Source organism: Bufo bufo, chromosome 2 (assembly GCF_905171765.1).
Source record: "Bufo bufo chromosome 2, aBufBuf1.1, whole genome shotgun sequence".
NCBI lineage: Eukaryota > Metazoa > Chordata > Amphibia > Anura > Bufonidae > Bufo > Bufo bufo.
In genome coordinates, this window is record NC_053390.1 from 282,966,071 (window position 1) to 282,989,277 (window position 23,207).

At 45.9% G+C, this 23,207-nt stretch overlaps 2 protein-coding genes across 7 annotated transcripts in view; one reads left to right on the forward strand and one right to left on the reverse strand.

Annotated features, from left to right (window-relative positions):
• SLC8B1 (solute carrier family 8 member B1) overlaps window positions 1–20,790 on the reverse strand; it is a 58,418-nt gene extending 37,628 nt beyond the window's left edge. For 2 of the 3 annotated variants that reach the window (XR_005776197.1, XM_040416626.1), the window contains exons 1-2: window positions 20,670–20,790; window positions 15,029–15,068 (exon numbers count right to left, since the gene is read on the reverse strand). The gene's annotated coding sequence lies outside the window, so the exon portion shown is untranslated. Of the gene's footprint in view, window positions 1–15,028; window positions 15,069–20,627 lie in introns of all 3 variants that reach the window. The other variant, XM_040416627.1, reaches the window with a different exon arrangement.
• PLBD2 (phospholipase B domain containing 2) overlaps window positions 11,948–23,207 on the forward strand; it is a 29,084-nt gene continuing 17,824 nt past the window's right edge. The window contains exons 1-4 of one of the 4 annotated variants that reach the window (XM_040416622.1): window positions 11,948–11,975; window positions 12,051–12,133; window positions 21,033–21,265; window positions 21,726–21,819. In XM_040416622.1, the coding sequence (XP_040272556.1) occupies window positions 11,963–11,975; window positions 12,051–12,133; window positions 21,033–21,265; window positions 21,726–21,819 (423 nt within the window). In that variant the 5' untranslated portion in view covers window positions 11,948–11,962. Of the gene's footprint in view, window positions 11,981–12,050; window positions 12,134–20,918; window positions 21,266–21,725; window positions 21,820–23,207 lie in introns of those variants that run through there. The other 3 variants (XM_040416624.1, XM_040416623.1, XM_040416625.1) reach the window with 3 other exon arrangements.

The window sequence follows — 23,207 nt, forward strand, 5'->3', positions numbered from 1 at the left end:
ACTCTAATCTGGCCTTCCTGTTTTTGAGGCTCACCAATGGTTTACATCTTGTGGTGAACCCTCTGTATTCACTCTGGTGAAGTCTTCTCTTGATTGTTGACTTTGACACACATACACCTACCTCCTGGAGAGTGTTCTTGATCTGGCCAACTGTTGTGAAGGGTGTTTTCTTCACCAGGGAAATAATTATTCGGTCCTCCACCACCATTGTTTTCCGTGGTCTTCCGAGCCAAACAGTTGTTTTGGCCCCGCCTAATGTTTTTGCTATCTCTCTGATGGGTTTGTTTTGTTTTTTCAGCCTAATGATGGCTTGCTTTACTGATAGTGACAGCTCTTTGGATCTCATCTTGAGAGTTGACAGCAACAGATTTCAAATGCATATAGCACACTTGAAATAAACTCTGGACCTTTTACCTGCTCATTGTAATTGGGATGTTGAGGGAATAACACACACCTGGTCATGGAACAGCTGAGAAGCCAATTGTCCCATTACTTTTGGTTCCTTAACAAGTGGGAGGCACATATGCAAACTGTTGTAATTCCTACACCGTTCACCTGAATTGGATGTAAATACCCTCAAATTAAAGCTGACAGTCTGAAGTTAAAGCACATCTTGTTTGTTTCATTTAAAACCCATTGTGGTGGTGTATAGAGCCAAAAATGTTAGAATTGTGTTGATGTCCCAATATTTATGGACCTGACTGTAAGTCTTTTACACTAGAAGGGATGGAGTTAGGTTGTGAATTTGGCTGGGGGAGGGAGCCGTTTCAATTTTTACCTCAGGTAGCAGAAAGCCTAGGTGCACCCCTGCCCCTTGTCACAAAGCACTGAGGGAAAGGGGGGGGGAGGGCAAGCTGAACTCTTGCACCAGGGCCCATGAGCCTTTAGCGACTATGGCTTGTGGTAAAAACCCTTCTTGGTAGGGCCTGCGCTGCCAGAGGAGGCATATAATTTATGACAGGCCTCGATATAAATAACATGCCTCCTCTGGCAGTCTGTGCTGAGCTGCTGAAGATTTCATCATTATTTATACCAGTTTCTGATGTAAATAATGATGAATGTGTTGGGAAAGACGTCCCCAACCACAAACTGCCCTCACCAATGCAATGGCATTTAAAAGGTTGTAAAACGCTGGAAATCTGGCGTGGAGAGAATGATAAATTCCCCTTATACTGTTTGGATGAGTGGAAGGATAGTATGCTGCTTCAGAATAGGAACTGCTGGTAAGTGACATGCTTTCCTGCTCATATCCAATGTGGTCACTAACCTTACGGCAGATGGGTTGGGCATGTGCTCAGGTAATAAAGCCGTCCTGATGAACACACCTTTATAGAGGAAAAACATACACAGTGTTTGGATATGCAGATGGCTTTATAGGTCAAGGTAGTTGTGCTGAAGAGTATCTCTGGTTAGATAGCATTCTTTTACATATGAGAATCCAGTATGTGTATAGACATATGTAATGGTACTGAATGGAATTACCTGTTTAGCAAATGCTCTTCAAAGAGTTTGCTTTGCAGGCCACTCTGGTTAGTGTAAAGAACTGAAAGCATTCACCCTTGCAAGGAGGTTTGAACTTAGCTGGTGTAGAACTTCAGGTTGCATCTGCAGAGTAGATGCTGACTGGTCAGGCAAAAAGGTGTCAGAGAAAACAGACAAGCCAGGGGTCAATACTGGATAATTTTTGTCACAGCTAGACAGAATCTAAAGCCAGGGTCAGGGCCAGGTTTAATAACCAGCGAGGACTAGCATCAGAATGGCAGGCAAATGGGAAACAAAAGTCACTGCGACGCCCAGAGGGAGAGATGGACATGACAGCAGTGTGGACAGGTAGCTTTGTTACAACATATAAAGTTCCCTCACAGAATGAGCTCTGGAGGTGGACACTAAACATCTCCGTCTATAGCTGTGCACAAAGACGTAGCTAATAAAGGAACTCAATGGTGCTGGCTGCGTGAGGGCTGAGCTCCGTGTGCTTAGAGCATTTATTCCCGCTTTGAGGGCTTAATATACAATGCTCACAAAAAGTTAAGGACATTTGGCTTTTGGGTGAATTTTGTGGAAAACGTAAAAAGTCCATGCTACAGTGATATATATATATATATATATATATATATATATACACACACACACACATATACATATATACACACATACACACTGCTCAAAAAAATAAAGGGAACACTTAAACAACACAATGTAACTCCAAGTCAATCACACTTCTGTGAAATCAAACTGTCCACTTAGGAAGCAACACTGAGTGACAATCAATTTCACATGCTGTTGTGCAAATGGGATAGACAACCGGTGGAAATTATAGGCAATTAGCAAGACACCCCCAATAAAGGAGTGGTTCTGCAGGTGGTGACCACAGACCACTTCTCAGTTCCTATGCTTCCTGGCTGATGTTTTGGTCACTTTTGAATGCTGGCGGTGCTTTCACTCTAGTGGTAGCATGAGGCGGAGTCTACAACCCACACAAGTGGCTCAGGTAGTGCAGCTTATCCAGGATGGCACATCAATGCGAGCTGTGGCAAGAAGGTTTGCTGTGTCTGTCAGCGTATTGTCCAGAGCATGGAGGCGCTACCAGGAGACAGGCCAGTACATCAGGAGACGTGGAGGAGGCCGTAGGAGGGCAACAACCCAGCAGCAGGACCGCTATCTCCGCCTTTGTGCAAGGAGGAACAGGAGGAGCACTGCCAGAGCCCTGCAAAATGACCTCCAGCAGGTCACAAATGTGCATGTGTCTGTTCAAACGGTCAGAAACAGACTCCATGAGGGTGATATGAGGGCCCGACGTCCATAGGTGGGGGTTGTGCTTACAGCCCAACACTGTGCAGGACGTTTGGCATTTGCCAGAAAACACCAAGATTGGCAAATTCGCCACTGGCGCCCTGTGCTCTTCACAGATGAAAGCAGGTTCACACTGAGCACATGTGACAGACGTGACAGTCTGGAGACGCAGTGGAGAACGTTCTGCTGCCTGCAACATCCTCCAGCATGACCGGTTTGGCATTAGGTCAGTAATGGTGTGGGGTGGCATTACTTTGGAGGGCCGCACAGCCCTCCATGTGCTCGCCAGAGGTAGCCTGACTGCCATTAGGTACCGAGATGAGATCCTCAGACCCCTTGTGAGACCATATGCTGGTGCGGTTGGCCCTGGGTTCCTCCTAATGCAAGACAATGCTAGACCTCATGTGGCTGGAGTGTGTCAGCAGTTCCTGCAAGACGAAGGCATTCATGCTATGGACTGGCCCGCCCGTTCCCCAGACCTGAATCTAATTGAGCACATCTGGGACATCACGTCTCGCTCTATCCACCAACGTCACGTTGCACCACAGACTGTCCAGGAGTTGGCAGATGCTTTAGTCCAGGTCTGGGAGGAGATCCCTGAGGAGACCGTCCGCCACCTCATCAGGAGCATGCACAGGCGTTGTAGAGAGGTCATACAGGCACGTGGAGGCCACACACACTACTGAGCCTCATTTTGACTTGTTTTAAGGACATTACATCAAAGTTGGATCAGCCTGTAGTGTGTTTTTCCACTTTAATTTTGAGGGTGACTCCAAATCCAGACCTCCATGGGTTAAAAAATTTGATTTCCATTATTTTTTTTGTGTGATTTTGTTGTCAGCACATTCAACTATGTAAAGAACAAAGTATTTCAGAAGAATATTTAATTAATTCAGATCTAGGATGTGTTATTTTTGTGTTCCCTTTATTTTTTTGAGCAGTGTATATAATATAAATATATATATATATATATATATATATATATATATAGTAGGGCATTTCCTCTTCTCAAACAATTTATTGAAACAGAAGCCAACAACAGTGGTGGGTATTACCCCCACAAAAATATCAATGTCTCAATAACTTGTCATGTGGCTTTGAGCATCAATTACAGCTTGACAACCATGTTTAATGCTGTTCACAAGTCGACTTATTGTCTGCTGAGGCATGGCATCCCACTTTTCTTGAAGGGTGGCACTCAAGTCATTGAGGTTCTGGGGTACAGAGTTACAAGCCTCTACACGTCGACTCAGCTAATCCCATAGGTTTTCAATGGGATTCAGCTCTTGAGAAAGTGCAGGCCACTCCATTTGAGGTACCCCAATCTCCAGCAGCCGTTCCCTAATGATGTGACCTTGATGAGCTGGCGCATTGTTTTTCTATGAAGATGAAGTTAGGCCTGTGTTCTTCATACAGAGCCACAATGACTGGATTAATGATGTTATTCTAGTAGTATGGACTTGTCACTGTACCATTCACAAAGTGTAGGGCAGGTCCATATTGGCTAGACACACCTGCCCACACTGTAACACCACGACCACCAAAGGCTCATCTGGTGACAGTGGCTGATGCATAGCGCTCTCCTTGACATCTCCAACATCGTTGGCGGCCATCATTTGTGCTCAGAGTGAATCGACTTTCATCAGTGAACAGCACTGAGGCCCACTGGTCCCTCGTCCAGCATAGATGCTTCATGGCCCATGCAAGATGATGACTCCTTTGCCTGGTGGTGTGGTCAGGTGTTTTTCTGTTTAAAAGGGGGTGTCCGGGTTCAGAACTGAACCCGGACATACCCCCATTTTTTTACCCAGGTAACCCCCCTGACTTGAGCATTGGAGCAGTTGGATGCTCTCCTTTGCCCTGTGCTAAATCGTGCAGGGCAAAGGCATTTTCAAGAGTTACGGTGACGTACCGGACTCTCCATAGGGCTGCCAGGAAGCCCGTTGATGTCACTGGTAATGATTGGCGGGCTTTAGCGCTACCCTAGCCAGTAAAACGGCTAGGGCAGTGCTAAAGCACGCCCATATGAGCCGGTGACGTCACCGAACACACTGCCGGGCGGAAGCTTGCGTGTTATTGTAAACAAAAGAGCCTGTGCCCTGCGCTAGAGATGCTCCGATGCCAACATCAGGGGTGCTGCCTGGGTGAAAATAAGGTTACTGTATGTCCGGGTTCAGCTCTGAACCCGGACAACCCCTTTAATAAATGACCCTCTATGTCCGGGTCAAAAACCCAGCAACATTATCTGTTGTATTACAGACTTCCAACTAAAAGAGGACATAATGGCGAAAGCTAGGAACTTAAAGACCATTGATTAGGCTGGTGCTACAATACAGCTATTTAGGACTTATCGTGGATAAACCTGCATCAACAACTAGTCCTTAAACCTTTGTTGGTGTCTCTGTATAGATGGCCATTCCAGTTCAGTTTTTCTACCAGAAAAAGTTGGTCGTTCTGCTATTTTACGTTCACTGGTAAATCTCCCTTCTTTCTGTCAAGCTTTACAGCTCCCTGCACAACAACTCCAAGATTGGAACTCATTCTTTTTGCCTCTACTCTTGGTTTTTACCTGGCAGTCGGTCTCATCACGGATCAGGAGACAACAAGCTTGCAGGCTTCCTTTTACTCCTACTTGATTTGATTATTCAATATGCTGAACACCCTCTTTGTTTGATATCTTACTGAGTTCTCAACACTTATTCTCTAGCTTTAGGATATCTGTATCTTGCCATACCTTCTTAAACACTAACAGCCTAAGTTGTTTATTCTGTTTATTCTTCAGGTTTATGTCTATGTGTCCAAGCAGCCCTGTTTCATTAAACTACAATTTATAGGCTCACATTCCTATTTTGCCATCTTATATGTAAATCCCTTTACCGTCACTGTACAGCCATCCCAGTCTGTCTCGTACCCCCCTTTTAGGGAATTCCACATACATACTTCCCTCTTTTGGATGAGCTTCTATAACTTCTAATCTTTTGTATTTCATCTAGTGGTGACCCTTAGCACCTGTTTTCACCTCACATATATTGTTTATATAGTAATTTATACTCTAATATTTTTTGGTTGTTTTATGAACATGCTGATGTTTCATTTGTATTTTTTCTCTTTTCTTTTTTCCTTTTTTTTTCTCTACCTTCTCTGTATCCTACCACTGGATGAACCTTCAGGAGAAGCCTGGCCTACTTTCCTACAAGATAGCTCGCTTAGAATTTACTTTTACTGCTTCCCCTATGGATGATCAGGTACCCCTCATTCGCACATCTTTTTCACATAGCTAAGCTTATATCACTGAACGTTAAAGGCCTCCTGTCCAATGTTTAGCGGTGATTGCTTGCACACGAGCTTAGATGTTTACAGGCGAACATTGTCTTCCTGCAGGAAACGCACTTTGATGAGATAGGCACCTTTCAGGAGGAGCTAACAAAGTGTGGTTTAAAAAACAAAAGCTGAACCTGATCAGTTAATATGGATGTAAAAGTCAGCATGTGTCTTATACAGTTTTGATAGATGAAGCCTAGTAGGATAAAGTAGAAACTAAGATATGGAAATTATAAATATTATATTATATATATATATATATATTAGTGTGACACAGTGAGGGGAATGGTCTGGGGCCCTGAGGTTTTGACTGTCCACGGGCCCCATTTTATGTCCAAGGTCATGAGAGAACTCTGTAAGTTGCTGCACATCAAACAGCTACGGACGTCTGTTTTTTAACAGGAAACTGACGGCCTGGTAGAAAGGTATAACCAAACATTAAAAAGACATGTTAAAAAGAGTGTTGTCTAAGGATGGGAAGGACTGGGACCTCCTTCTGCCATATCTTATGTTCGCAGTGCGAGAAGTGCCCCAGGCCTCTACTGGGTTCTCGCCCTTCGAACTGCTATATGGCAGACATCCTCGTGGTCTGTTTGACATAGCCAAAGAGGTGTGGGAACAACAACCCACCCTGTATAAAAGTATTATTGAATACATCACCCAGATGCAGGAACATGTGGAAACAGTGTTGCCTCTTGTAAGAGAGCATATGTTATGGAGACAGCTCAGCAAGCTCAGTCGGGTCTATAATCGGCAGGCTCGGGTCCGGATCTTTATCCCGGGAGATCGGGTTTTGGTTCTGGTACCGACCGTGGACAGCAAGTTCCCGACTAGGTGGAAAGGACCCTACGAATTAATTGAAAAGGTAGGAGAGGCAAATTACAAGGTACACCAGCCAGGGCGGCGAAAGCCGGAGCAGGTGTACCATGTGAATTTACTCAAACCTTGGAGAGATAGGGAGACCGGTACTGACGACAGCCCGCGGCCAAGGTTTCTAGGGGAAGAGGTTCTGGCCCCTCGGTCTGATGCAAGGGAAGCGGTTGCTACAGTGAAGATTGCTGACAGCCTCTCCTCTAAACAGACCCAGGAGGTCAGGGAGTCCATCAGCAGGAACACGGATGTGTTCTTAGACCTCCCCGGACACACTTCCACAATTCAGCATGACATTGTCACTGAGCCTCAGGCAAAAGTCTGGTTAAAACCATACTGGGTACCCGAGACTCAGCGACAAGCCATCTCGGAGGAAGTGCTAGACGTTATTGTGGAATCTAAAAGTGAGTGGGCCAGTCCTATAGTTTTAATACCCAAACCGGACGGGACGTTACAGTTCTGTAACGATTTTCGTAAACTAAATGAGATTTCCAAATTCGATGCATATCCCATGCCCCGGGTGGATGAGCTTATCGTGAGGTTAGGACAAGCCCGGTATTTTTCTGTTTTGGACCTCACCAAAGGGTACTGGCAGGTACCATTGATGGAGGCTGCCAAAGAGAAAACTGCCTTCATCACACCAGAGGAGCTGTACCAATAGAAGGTGTTACCCTTTGGTCTGCATGGCGCCCCTGCTACTTTCCAACAACTTATGGACATGGTGCTTCATCCATATCGTCGGTACGCTTCGGCTTATCTGGACGATATTGTCACGCATAGTACCGACTGAGAGAGTCACCTACCCAATGTGCAGGCCGTAGTGGACTCCCTTCAGAAGGCTGGACTAACCGCTAACCCAAAAAAATGTGCGATAGGGTTAGAAGAGACTAAATACCTGGGGTATGTCGTTGGGCGGGGAGTCATCAAACCCCAACAAAATACAGGAGATACGGAATTGGTCCCGACCTGTCACTACTAGGCAAGTAAAGTTGTTCTTGGGAATGGTGGGCTATTACATGAGGTTTGTCCCCCACTTTGCTACGGTGTCCGCGCCAATGACAGGGCTCTTGAAGGGACGCAAGTCAGTGATGGTTCGCTGGGATGATCAGGCGGAAGAGGCTTTTTCCGCTTCGAAGTCGGCCCTGTGCAGGTCCCCCAATTTTGGTGACGCCCGACTTCAAAAAGGAATTTATAGTACAGACCGATGCCTCCGAAGTAGGCCTCGGTGCTGTACTGTCTCAGGAAGTCAACGGGGAGGAGCATCCCATTGTCTTCCTCAGCCATGAGCTCACCCCAGCCGAGACCAGGTACAGTATAGTGGGGAGAGAGAGTGCTTGGCTATCAAGTGGGCACTCGAGTTTCTCCGTTTTTATTTGTTTGGTAGAACATTCCACCTGGTGACCGACCATTCCATTCTCAAGTGGATGAGGCAGGCAAAAGACAGAAATGCCCAGGTCACCAGATGGTTCCTTTCCCTATAGAACTTTAAATTTACAGTGGAACACAGGGCAGGCCGGTTGCAGGGAAACTCGGATGCCCTGTCCCGAGTACATTGTCTGGCGATCTGGAATTTTGGACGGAGATAATACCGCAGCATGCTGTGGTATTTCCTCCATCCAAAACGCCGTTCAGTGACTGAACTGAAGACATCCTGATGCATCCTGAATGGATTTCTCTCCATTCAGAATGCATGGGGATGAAACTGATCAATTCTTTTCCGGTATTGAGCCCCTATGACGAAACTCTATGCCGGAAAAGAAAAACGCCAGTGTGAAAGAACCCTTAGGCCCCTTTCACAAGGGCGAGTTTTTCGCGTGGGTGCAATGCATGAGGTGAATGCATTGCACCCACACTGAATCTGGACCCATTCATTTCTATGGGGCTGTGCACATAAGCGGTGATTTTCACGCATCACTTGTGCGTTGCGTGAAAATCGCAGCATGCTCTATATTGTGCGTTTTCCCAGCAACGCAGGTCCCATAGAAGTGAACAGGGCTGCGTGAAAATCGCAAGCAAGTGCGGATGCGGTGCGATTTTTACGCATGGTTGCTAAGATGACAGTCTGTTCACTGTATTATTTTCCCTTATAACATGGTTATAAGGGAAAATAATAGCATTCTTTAATACAGAATGCTTAGTAGAAGGTCAATTGAGGGTAAAAAATAAAAAAAATTAACTCACCTCCTCCTCTTGATCGCGTAGCAGCCAGTCTCTTCTTACTTCTTTAATCATGAGCTGCCGGCTAAAGGACCTGTAGTGACGTCACATCACACGGTCCAATCACAGGGTCCATCACCATGGTGAAGGACCATGTGATGAGCTCAGTGACGTCACCACAGGTCCTTTGACAGGTCCTGAAGAAAGAACAGGAGACCGGCAGCTACGTGATCAATTGGAGAAGGTAAGTTCATTTATTTTTTAACCCTCAACTGACCTTGTACTAAGCATTCTGTATTAAAGAATGCTATTATTTTCCCTTATAACCATGTTATAAGGGAAAATAATTACATCTACACAACACCGAACCCAAACCTGAACTTCAGTGAAGAAGTTCGGGTCTGGGTACCACATTCAGTTTTTTATCACGCTCGTGCAAAACGCTTTGCACCCGCGCAATAAAAACTGAACAACAGAACGCAATTGCAGTCAAAACTGACTGCAATTGCGTACCTAATCCGGACACGCTCGTCTGCCAGGGGCCTTAGAGGATTGAGAGTTGAAGTGAAGTAGTTAGTGAGAAAGGAGGAAAGCAAGTTCATGGAGGAGAGAAACAGGCTAAACTCAACATGTAGCTGTTTTCCTTTCATCTGGGCCCTGATCAAGCCTGGAGAAGACAAACACAGCAACCAAGCACTAGACAGTGAGTCTATGTATAAATATGAAGTAAGCCTAGTGAGGGTTACATCTGAACCTAGCTTATGGACTTCATCAGCACCAGTGCCTGAGAGTAACTTTCCAAGTGCCGGGACACGAATGGATAATTAGTGCGCAGAATTGTCCTTTATCCACTACACAAGCCTTCCGGGACATAGTGGAAAACCTAAACCTTTTTAGTGGAGCATCCTGCAAATAATGTAGCAGAAGTATTTGCCTGCCACGAGGGAGATCTCCCTTATAGGATAGCTTAAAGTGAACAGATATCAGCATATTTAATACCAGGGTGCTATAGATTGAATTTAGGACTATCACAAGAAGTCTTTCCTGTGAAGTGTCTACTTTAAAGAGACAACTCATCAATTGACAAGTGCCTAAACCTGATAAGTGTAATACAATTGTACCTTTTTCTGAGTCATTACTTATGCCATATGAATGCACCTTGTTGATAGACTGTAACATCTGCCTTGAGACTATTGATTCAAGTAAACGTTGGAATTGTTCTATAACAACTGACTCCTCATCATTTCCACTACTAAACTCAACATTTGCACCTTACGGTGCTGGCGTCACAAACACAGGGGCTCAACCACCAAAGCACCTTAAACACCTACACCATCAAGGGCACCTCAACTTCCATCTAGCTGGTGTCCCCAGCAATCAAGAGTGCCCCGGAGGATTTAGTGCCGTCTTCCCATCCACTGCACGCCAGCCCCAAGGGACAACTTAACCGTGAGTACTACTATCCGCGGCACCTTATCACTAGTACGCTCACGCACATCACCCCTAGGGTGTCCGGTCGTTGCACATTTAGAACTGGCAGAGGACCCACCGAAGTTATGGAGAGGTCAGTACCTCTTCATAGCTTCGGCACAACCACCACCAGCTTAGGGGTTTATAGACTCCAGTCTTATTAAATGCGCCCGAAGTGTAAAGTACCGTATATGTGCCTTTATTAATGATATAACATGTGGGGGAGTTTTCTTACCACTTGGACAACCCCTTTAAATGCATGTTTTACACTTTTCTAAGATTCTGTTTGGTCTGTATGGTATTTCTGTGTCATTTATGTTTCCATATAATACATTTTTTAGCCATTTTGTTCCTATTCCATAGATTTCTTTTGTGCCTTTTAAGGATAGTTGTGTGTGTGTGTGTGTGTGTGTGTGTGTGTGAGAGAGAATGTGGTGCTATGCTACCAAAGCTAATGGTTTCTCAAACTATAATTCATTTAATTGCATTCTGTGTTATATTTGTTATCCACTATACTTAGTGTACTTTGCTGCCATTGTTATATCTGGTTTTATGAAGTTATCTATGAATGTATTTCATTAATCTTGTAACTTTTAGGGCTGTTTCACACCAGCGAGTCCATTGCGGGAATCACTCTCCATGTATGAGCGTGATCCTCTGTTCTGGACCTGCAGGAGCGCACAGCATTATACAGATTTGTAACGCTAGGTGCCTCTGCTTGACCTTGCTTCTACAGAATCATACTGAGCATAGCATTCTAAATCAATATAATGCTGTGCGCTCCTGCAAGTCCAGAATGGAGGATCACGCTCACACACGGAGAGTGAGACCCGAAATGGACTCGCTCGTGTGAAACAGCCTTTATGAGCTCATATCCTGTGTCCTGCAGTCCTTTCCTGTCTCTCAGGCATGCATCACAGAACCTATGAGGATTTTCCTTTGACCTCCATCATCATTTCTCAAGGTACATTCAGTAAATGACCTAAAGGCATATCCATTGAATCTCCCTACATGAATTCCACATGAAATTGGTGAATGTGTATAGTAAGTTCACTACCTTTCATTGCTTGTACAAGAGATTACCACTCACACTCAGAGACCTCTCTCATGTACATCAGTGGCAGAATAGGGCCATTATTTTTTTTTACAGTTCTCAATAATAAGGTGGTAACCTTGTTACCCAAGATGTTTCCAAATCAATTAATAATAAGTGTTCATACAAACGGCTGCTCCTTGAAGAGCACTCGCTGCTCAAGTATAAGTGTCCAGAAGAGCACGCAATAGACATTCCGGGCATTGCAAGATCCATGAACCGATGGCTTAGCAGCTAACTTCAGTCATGGTCTGCTAAATGTTATTAACAAGTAAGGTACGTAACTGAGAGGGTTAAAAGGACAGGGTCAATGCACAATGAAATCTCTGGTTAAATTGATTTCCAGCACATACATGGACCTACAGACTCCATAGAACAGACGGCATCACCTGGGTGCGTGTCATCCGTATTTCCAACCACTGCATTAAGGTACGTAATTGGTCTTTTTAATGATGTATGAATAACATTAACTTTGATTGGAAAAGATTATAATTCATAAAACCAAAACCATTACCTGCTATTTATTTTAATTACAAATGATTTGACCAAGCTTCTGGATTTTTATCTGGAGGTTTCAAATTAGCCAAGGAGGTCTATACAAAACCAGTGATCTATTGTGGTTCAAGAATTTATCAACCTACTTACGCCATACAAAAGTTTCAAATGTATGCACACTAAACATTTTGTGCAAAAATTTTTGAATTTTTAGAAATTTTCTGCATCTTGTCACATTACAAATAAAGTGGGCCAGACAGATTTACTCTAGAAACTGGCTGAATTATAGCCCAAATCTACAGCAGCTTTTCTGGTGCACAGACTTCCAAGATGCAACAAAATTATTAAGAGGCCTCATTCACATGTCCGTGATGACATCCGTGACAAGATGGTCATTGGTTTATCCGTGTAGGATCCGTGTTTGGTATTTTGTCCTCTATGTGTCATCCGTATTCCACGGACACTGCTCAGTTGAAAATTAATTTCCAGAAAATCTCCTACCAGTGGTCTGTGAAAACGGCGGACTAAACATGGATGGCATCTGTGTTGTGTCCGTGGTTTTCAAGGACCCATAGATTATATTGTGCATGAGGGATCCATATTCACAGACAAAGTAGAGCATGCCTCCATGGTGTCACTATGGACCTGCAGTCCGTGGAAAACCACTGATGTCTGAAAACACACATGAAAGTCAATGGTTACCACAGACAGCACACACCTGTGATTCACCGACGTGTCAAAGAGGCTTTAATAAGTTTGGCCCAACCTACTCTAAGACTCCTTTCAGACGAGCGGGTGTCAGCACTGCCGGGATTGCATAGCATATTATATTGATTTCTGATGCTATGGAACCCTTACAGTTCTGGAATGTATTGGATAACCTTGACACCATTACGTCAGTGTTATACAATACATGCCAGACCTCTAAGGGTTACATAGCATCAGAAATCATTATAATGCTATGCGATCCCGGCAGTGCTGGGAGGTCAGGACGGGAGCTGCGCTGCGAGTCCAGAGCGTGACACTCGCTCGTCTGAAACCAGCCTCATACATTTCTGATTAAGACTAGGACTGTTAAACTACAGCCTTAGGCCGAATGCACATGGCCGTATTCCGTGGCCGAGAGCGGTCCGTGGTATGCCAGGCTGGATTCCTGTTGAGAGCAGGAGCGCACAGCGTCACTGGTTGCTATGACGCCGTGCGCTTCATGCCGCCGCTGCACTACAGTAATACACTATATGAGTGTATTACTGTAGTGCAGCGGCGACATGAAGCGCACGGCGTCATAGCAACCAATGACGCCGTGCGCTCCTGCTCTCAACAGGAATCCACCCCAGGATACCACGGACCGCTCTCGGCCGCAGAACACGCCCGTGTGCATTCGGCCTTAGGGTAGGATCACATTTGCATTTAAGGGATCTGGCAAGCTGCTATGGCGGAGATTGATCTGCCAGAATTCACCGGATCCAGCCTAGCCGGGTGCTGCCATTCACCGTAGGACAAAAGTGCAGACTGTCGGCCACAAACCATTGCATGCAATGGTTTTTATCTGGCTGAAAACTGCCACTTATGCCGGAAAGCGGCCATATCCCATTATAGTCAATGGGGTTTGGCAGTGGAACAGTAGTGTCTAGCTCGGTCGGATCTGGTGAACTCCTGAAGGGTGTTCCCCACTTTATGTTTTTACTTGTGTAAAAATGAGTACAAACCTTGTAGCTATTTCTGATCACATGTAAGAAGTTTGTCATTAGCAGCTATGGCATCTCAGTAGAGATTATACAACACTATGAGAAACCGAAAAGGTGCATATTAAAGGGACCGTATACCACACCTTGCTCCTCATAAGGAATGGTTCACAAGCCATACACCTTCTAATAATCCGCTTGGATTTGAGAGACTCTTGATCAGACGTGGAAAACGTAAGCAGAAAATAAGCGTTCGTGGTGTCTACAGCAAATACTTCAGAATGAATAGAGCATTCACTGGTGTTCATCAGACCTCAAATGAAGACGAAGGGTCTGGAACTACAGTATATAGGCCAACTAGTCACTTTGTCACTTTCAGTTATAAGAGATTTGGTGCTAACCAAGGGTATATTAACATGGGATTGTGAGGCTATGACAGAGAGCTGCACTATTACCATGATAAAAAAATAATGATGCTGAACAAGCTTACCGTATATCAGACATGCTCCCTGCGGCAGGAGCAAGCAATTGGTTTCATGCGATTATCGCACAAAATCCAAACAGGATATAGGGGATGTTTGACACTGCATGTACACGAGGTCATGTGTTCCCAATGGATTACAGTACATGTGATATTGTGATGTCTTGAGCGATAAATTACTGTGGAGCCCCGGTCTAAACCATCTGGCTCAAGATAAAGTTGTATCTGTGGACTTAAAGGGTTATTCCATAAAAATAAAAATAAAAAGTCTTCCCGTGACTATAAAATGGTTAAAATAAAATAAATCCGCTAATACACAAACCTCAATGATCCACCACCGATGCCGTTCTGGCAATGCCCGGGTCCCTGCTGCACTTCACTTCCTGCTGAGGTCTCGACACACCAGGATATGGCTGAGAATGCCACCCAGCCAATCACTGGCTGAGGCGGGTCATCTCTGCAGCCGGTGATTGGCTGAGCATCATTCCCAGTCATATCCTGCTGTGTTGAGACAGGAGCAGGAAGTGGAGCGCAGCTGGGACCCAGGCGCCGCCCGGAGGGGTGAGTATAACCTGGCTTATTTCTTTTTAACCATGGGATGACTTTTCTTTTGGGCAACATGTTAATGGATCCTCAGATTTACACAAATAGACATAGACTTACGACTGTCAGACGCTTGGGGGCTTCTGTTGAATGGAGAACACTAGGGGGGGGAAAACAAAGCACAATTAATACATTATTATAATCATCTAAAAACAGAGCATGCGTCTTGTAGGGGGTTCTGATCAAGCAGCGTCACAAAGATCTAATCTACATCTTCCACAAACCACACTGTATACAAGCCTCCTATCTACATACCACCCCCTGATATGCCCAATCTAACTACCAACCAGTAAGATGGTATACAGCCCAACTTGCCTTTTTCTGACTGTTAAAGGCTATGGAAAGGGGCAGACTGGAAGAAAACTAAAAGTGGCCCCAAACTGAGAGCAGGCTAGGGCAACACAAGTAGGCAGGCAAAACTCAAGTAGACAGTGTCTTCAATACCATAGTGCAGCAGCAGAAGCTAATACCACAATGCTGCACAAAATCCTGCCCCAGCAGTACCAGATACCACATAATACTGCCACAGCAGCACCAGATACCACATAATACTGCCCCAGCAGCAAAATACTGCCACAGCAGCACCAGATACCACATAATACTGCCCCAGCAGCACCAGATACCACATAATACTGCCCCAGCAGCACCAGATACCACATAATACTGCCCCAGCAGCACCAGATACCACATAATACTGCCACAGCAGCACCAGATACCACATAATACTGCCCCAGCAGCGCCAAATACCACATAATACTGCCCCAGCAGCACCAAATACCACATAATACTGCCCCGGCAGCACCAAATACCACATAATACTGCCCCGGCAGCACCAAATACCACATAATACTGCCACAGCAGCACCAGATACCACATAATACTGCCCCAGCAGCACCAAATACCACATAATACTGCCCCAGCAGCACCAAATACCACATAATACTGCCACAGCAGCACAAAATACCTCCCTAGAAGCAATCTGAGGAAACCTGTGGCCGCCGGCTGGGTACATAAGTTCCTGGTGTTAATGTCAGGAGTGTCAGGTTACTATGTATCATTGCATCCGTTGATAAGAATTTAGCTATAGGCACCTTTCAGACGAGCAAATTCCAGCTCCCGGCCTGACGGGGTCACATTGCATTATATTGATTTATGATGCCATGTAACCTTACAAGTCTGGAATGTATTGTATAACACTGACAGCATTATGTCATTGTTATCCAGTACATTTAGGAACTCTAAGGGTACTTTTACACTAGTGTTATTCTTTTCCGGCATTGAGTTCCGTCCTAGGGGCTCTATACCGGAAAAGAACTGATCAGTTTTATCCCCATGCATTCTGAATGGAGAGCAATCCGTTCAGGATGCATCAGGATGTCTTCAGTTCAGTATTTTTACCTTTTCAGGATGGAGATAATACCAGAGCATGCTGCGGTTTTATCTCCGTCCAAAATTCCGGAACACTTGAAATGCATTAATGGCAAAACGGATCAGGCATTGCGGTCTGCGCATGCTCAGACCGCAAAAAAAGTAAAAAAAAAATAATAAATGCCGGATCCGTTTTTCCGGATGACACCGGAGAGACGGATCCGGCACTTCAATGCATTTGTCATATGGATCAGGATCCTGATCCATCTGACAAATGCCATCAGTTTGCATGCGTTTTGACGGATCCGGCAGGCAGTTCCGGCGACGGAACTGCCTGCCAGAATCCTCTGCCGCAAGTGTGAAAGTACCCTACATAGCACCATAAATCAATATAATGCTATGCGACCCTGTCAGGGCTGGGAGGTCAGGACGAGAGCTGCTGCATACTCACAGTGCAAGTGCGGAGTGTGGAACTCGCTTGTGTGAAAGGGGCCATAATGAGTGTTTATGAGCTGTCAGGAGTTCAGAGATAAGGGCTACAGATCCTACCATCAGAGTAGCTCCCTGATTGATTCAGTGTCAGGCATAGAGCAATAATCCGTAAATGAAGTGAAAGTTGAAAAAAAAAAAAAGTTTTTTATAAAGGCCAACTGAAAACATGATTAAAGTACAATGCTAAAAATGCCCCCAAAGGTGTCCATACCCTTTACTGATTATAGATGACATCCATAAATATATCGATGCCAAATATATTTCTGATAATCTTATTCATACAGCTCTGCATTTGGGGAAATAACACACAAGAAAAATGACAAGACTAAACAATGAGACAAAGGAGAGTGGGAGTCCCTTCTGTTGGGATGGGTGATGTAAATAAAGTTGGATGGACCAGCCAGTATCTGATCCGACAGGCATATACAGTGCAAACTGATGTGGGCAGGGTAGCTAGTGGAGGACAGATATTTGGGTCCAGGTCCGGATGTGTCTAGGACACGGTTAGGGTATGGGTGCAGCACAGGAGAAGTCCTGCAGATAGGAGTGCGAGGATGAATGTCCTAGGTCACTGACAGAGATGGACTGAAGTTCCCACCACAGGACTGATTCTGAGGGCCTACCTCTGTGTACACAGGACATATGAACATTCACTTTTAAATGGATTCTGTCACCAGTTTCCCCCCCCCCCATTTAAAAATATGGTTATGTTCATGGAGCACTAGCGATTCCTAATGTGGTCTTATAACCGAAATCTGTAGGCTCATTTTGTCTAAAAAACGTTATAACTAACCTGTCATTCATCTCACAAAGGTGCCCAAGGGGATGCTCACGTCTTCCAGATGCCGCCCGCACCCGCCGCCGTTCGTGCCCAGCTCCTCCTTTGCTGTCATCAGCGCCGCCTCAGAATCCTTTGCTACGCCTCCGGCTCTCCCTCACTCCCCCCTCCTTCTTCTCTAACATCCCGCGTGCGCACAGGCCTCTGACAGGCTGGCGCCAGTGTTCAGGTCATCGGGAGGTTGAGCGAAGTGCCGGCGCATGCGCACTTCGCTCCATGAAGCCGAACGGAGAAGTCCGCACGTGCGCATCAGGCACAGGCCTGTGCGCACGCGCGGGATGTTAGAGAAGAAGGAGTGGGGAGTGAGGGAGAGCCGGAGGCGTAGCAAAGGATTCTGAGGCGGCGCTGATGACAGCAAAGGAGGAGCTGGGCACGAACGGCGGCGGGTGCGGGCGGCATCTGGAAGACGTGAGCATCCCCTTGGGCACCTTTGTGAGATGAATGACAGGTTAGTTATAACGTTTTTTAGACAAACTGAGCCTACAGATTTCGGTTATAAGACCACATTAGGAATCGCTAGTGCTCCATGAACATAACCATATTTTTAAATGGGGGGTAAAAAACTGGTGACAGAATCCCTTTAAATCACTTTTGTTACCATTGCAAATTCAAGACTAAAGCCCCCATTACACTTCACAATTTAGCAGGCAATTGTCGGGAAGGAAGCGTTCCTTCCTGACAACTGCCTGCTCGTCAGTACAGGAGACCACTACATTTACATGCAGCCATCTCCTCCACAGTATGGGGAGGAGTGATCGCTAATGCCAGGATCTATTGCCGGCAAACAATGATTTAGGTGCCCACACAAACGATCATATGACTTGAGCGAAACGCTCAGTCATCAGGTAATCGGTGGCACCTTTAAACCGGCAGATAATCGCTAATGAGCATTCTTACGAACGTGTGTTAGCAGTTATCTGCCCAATGTTTCCATCTATATGGTGTTTCCAAGGTCAGTTCCATATTATCTTCTGCTAGACCTCAGGGGCCCTGTATTATAAGGGGTGCTCCTATGGTACCCTGGTGAGCCAGTCCGTACCCTGATGGCTGAGTGAAAAGCAAGAGTAGGTTGGTAAGCGGAGATGAGTGTGGAGATGTTCGATGGTCCAGCATTGTAGAGAGCCTTGTAGACTAGTAGGAGAGTTTTGAATGCAATTCTGTAATAAACAAGTGGTGTAATGGGTAACAGAGAGCAGCGGCGTCAGCATAACTGCCGCACCGATAGGTCGGCCTGGCTGCTGCGTTCATGAAGGACTGAAGCAGAGCTCGTCTGTTTAGCTGAACAGCAATTAGTAGCGCGTTATCTAGGCGAGAAATGATTAGGGCTTAGAGGAGTGTATTAGCAGTGTCAGTAGTGGGGGGGACAAGAGATAGTGTTTGGGTGAAGGCAGCAGGATTTGGGAATGGACTGAATGTGAAGAAGAACAGGCCTGAGGTCTAGGGAGGGTGGAAGCGCCATGGAGATGGAGACATCATATTCATGTATTCATGTGACAAGATGGAGGAAGCAGAAGAAGCTTAAAGGGGTTGTCTGAGGTATGAAAATATATATATAGCACTGTAAATCTGATGGGCAGCAATATATAACTAAGCTAAGCAAGTTTTCGGCAAAAAAATATCTATTTTCTCATTTCCCTGGTTCTCTTCTGGCCCTTTGTTTACCTGTAATAACAACAATCTCTGCCCCTCCCCCTGCTCTGCAAAGGGAGTGGATACAAGAGCTGCCCTGAGTGACAAGTCTGCCTGCTGGGAGACTCAGCAGCATTTTGTATTTGTAGGACTACAAGTCCCAGCTGTACAATGACACTGCTGATACACACAGGATTTTCCCTCTACCTGTTCTTGTGCAATGCTCTGCAGAACTCCTCTGTAAGCTCCTGTTCCCAGAATTGGTCTCCTCACTGCCTGCAGCTACTCAGTAAAGCCTTCAGCCCTGAGTCTGTGCAGCTGAAGAGGTTAATGTTTTTCCTCAAGAATCCAGGGAGAGAGCAATAAGCAGCAGACTGCAGTGCAGGGGGCACGACCAGCACAGTGACGTGTCGTGTACAGGCACATATCTGCTCTCTCAGGCTTGTGCACAAAACAATATCAGAGCAGGGAGAAAATCACAGGTCATGTGACCCTCAGTGAAATCTGAAAAAGCAGCAACTGGAGATAAAGTAAGTGAATTGTAAAGTCCTTACATTTGCCTAGTTAGAAACATACAAAGAACAAAAAAATAACTCAAAAAAACCCTTTAATCGTGGAAAGATTCTGTTTTGGGATACAGAGAGGACATGACAATTTATGACTTTCACTAGTTTTTGTTGTAGGAGCAGACCAGGAGAAATGTCCCTGGAGGATATAAACACTTAAAGAGATTGTCTCATTTCACGGCCCCCGAAAGTGAATGAGAGGGCACTCACTTCTCGAAAATAGTGCTTTCTAGTAAGCGCTGGATTGGCTACTGCCTGCAGTCACCTAGAGATGAATGGAGGGGTGGCCGTGTATGTGTGGTCCGCTCTCCATTCACTTCTACGGGAGTTCCAGAAATTACTGAGCGCACTCAATCACTTTGGTAGGTCCTGGTCCCAGAGGTGGGAGCCTCACCTCTCTGACACAATGTATGCAATGACACAACCCCTTTACATTTCCCTTTCTTGGAAGGCACTAGGACCACCATTCCTTCTTCACTGAATCAGACTACCAATGACCCCCAGTGATGGGACATCTTTCTAATAGTAGCAGTGAAGCAGTAACATACAGCAGGGCACACCATGTTTAGCACAAATCCTGCTGCCCACCTACCTGAGTGAGCATCTGAGGAGTGGGGAGGGGGGGGGGGGGTCCTCCAGCTCTGGGACAGCTGGGGGGTGACAGTCTTGGAGTTGTTATAGTGGCCAAGTTGTCACCAAACTTTATTAGAAAGGGTTAAGGCCTGATCTGCATTTTGGAAGGAAAAGACAACTCCTGGGTGCTCACCTGTAGAACTATGCAGCACCCCCCCTAGGCGAGGCACATTACCTGTGCGGTACCGGATCAGTGTCTGACCCCTGGGCGCATGCCTCAGGACAGCGGATGCTGCGGTATGTGGCCCTAGTCAGCGCTGCCGGATCAGCTGACCGAACACATTCTTGAGTCTGACAAACCCCGCCCCTAGCCTGTGTGGGATGGAATGGGCGTGGTCTATTTAAAGTAACAGTAGCATTTACTGATAGGGCAGATTCTGTCAGGGATTAGCAGTGTTTTTTTTTTTGTTTTTTTTTTAAACAGTCAAAACCGTGAGCGAAAAGAGCTTGTGCTATGGTGACAGCAAAGCAACCTGGACCCACAGCCGAACATAGCCGCGGTCAGTGAGAGGTTAACACGAGGCTCCTCCTCCCGCAGGTGTCAGCTGGGAGACTACTTCACGTGACTTTGGACTTCCATCACGTGAGCACAGAGATGGCCGCTCGGTTTATGCTGCTGCTCGTAGCCTTGGCTCCCTCTGTGGGGTGGGCGCAGAACTCGGAGGTGTCCGTCGTCCTGGATGAGACCACCGGGAAGCTCAGCACCGTGCCGGAGAGGAGGGCGGATGCGGTGGCTTGGGCAGTGCTGAAGGACGCCATCCAGGACAACGGGTGAGTGCCCTGGAGGACCGGAGGGAGATAAACCTGCGGGGGCGCTGTGTCAGCTGGGAGTGTTTCCATAGAGATCGCCCCTAAGGTACAGATTGCCCTTAGCCCTAGGGTTTTATGGCTTTCAGATACTGAATTGCTTGTGTGGGGCACATGATGGTGGGCACTGCATGCAGCGCTTAGAGGAAGATGCCCAGCAGAAGTAGATCATGTTTGCCTGAATCATGGGTATTTAAGGAAGTGAGACTTTCTGTGTGTTCTTAAAAGGAAGTATAACATAATAAGGGTCCAGCTGTACTACCTCATTGTGGTTTTACATAGGACTGCCAGTAAGCCTGCTGCATTATCTTTACTTCTCACAATGTGCCCGTGCACTGAATAAACAGTTCAGCTCTGCTACATCCATACTGGTCTTCTGCTAGCGGCTGGCTGTGTTATGTTATGTCGTGTGTTTTCTCCTCAGGTGGGCAATACTGGAACTGGAGAGCAATGCAAAGTATAATGATAGCATCCAGGCCTACGCGGCGGGCATGGCTGAAGCGGCAGTTACGCAGCGGGTAGGTGTCATGGAGGAGCGTGTGCACTTTCCTGGAGGGTGGCATGCTATGTGTCAGTCAGATCAACAAGGCAGTGTTTTTGGACTTTTAATTCAGAACCATAGGCACTTGTGTTATACGGTTCCCTATGCCGCACCGTATTCTTACCTAGAAGTAGGTGCCAAGACAGAAACTTATCTGCTCCACACAGGACAAGTATCTGGGTCTGACCACCGGGACCCCCCACCAGCATGTATGAATGGAGAGGCCGGTCGGCCATGCGTGCTACCGCTCCATGCGTTTTCTGCGGGGCTACCAGAGATCGGTTTGCTGTACCTGGCTATTAGATACTTTGACCATATGTGTGTGTGTATGTGTGTGTGTGTGTGTATATATATATATATATATATATATATATATATTATTATTATAAAAAATGTGTTTTGTGGAATGGACATTTGGATGCAGAAAGCACTCTTCTGATCGGTCTGTTTTCCGCATCTGTATGTCTGTTAAGCAAAGAGATGGAACACGTCTTATACTTGGCCACAACATCCAGACCACCGTTGAAGTCAATGGGTCTGCAAGAAATGGAGATCCGGTTATGTGCATATGGCCCGACCCCCTTTAAGGTGGTATGTGTTGGAGCTTCCCATAGTTCTATATAAATCTATCATCTGGATGGCATAGTACAGACATATAACCCCCCCCACCTCCCCAAAAGCATTGCTTCTTGGGGAGGGGAATCGGTCTTCAATACATTGTGGTGTAAAGGCGCTGTATGTTGGCATATGAATGGCTCAATCCGGGAGTTCACAAGGACTCCACGTGGCTCTGACACAGCAGAAGGCGGCATGAGGAGGTCTGTGGAACGAAGCCCCGACCCCTGTCCATAAACATCTCCATTTGTAACATGACAGCCATGTCCTTTGGCCTGAAGGAGGCACAAAGTGAAAAATGCTGATCATCTGAAACGCTATGCACATTAGTTTCTTTATAGTTTGTGCTGATTAAAGGGATTTTCCAGGTTTCGAAAAACATGGCTGCTTTATGCTAGAAATATTACCAAACCTAGGGGATGTATGTATAACTGCAGCTAGGCTCAGTTGAAGTGAATAGGGCTGATTTGCAGTACCACACACGACCTGCGGATGAATGTGGCACTGTCTTCAGAAGGAATGGCCAAGTTTTCTCAAATTCTTGACAAACCCTTTAAATGGTTTCTGTCACCAGATTTAACCCCATTAAGCTATCTGACATTAGCTAACGAGCCTATTCCTACTTTTATCTATGCCCCCATTACACCAGAAATCTAACTTTATAATAGGCTAATTAGCCTCTGGGGGGGGGGGCATTGTTCCTGCTCCTAGAGGCTCCGTTCTCCCACCTTTGTCGACTCCCTCCAAGTC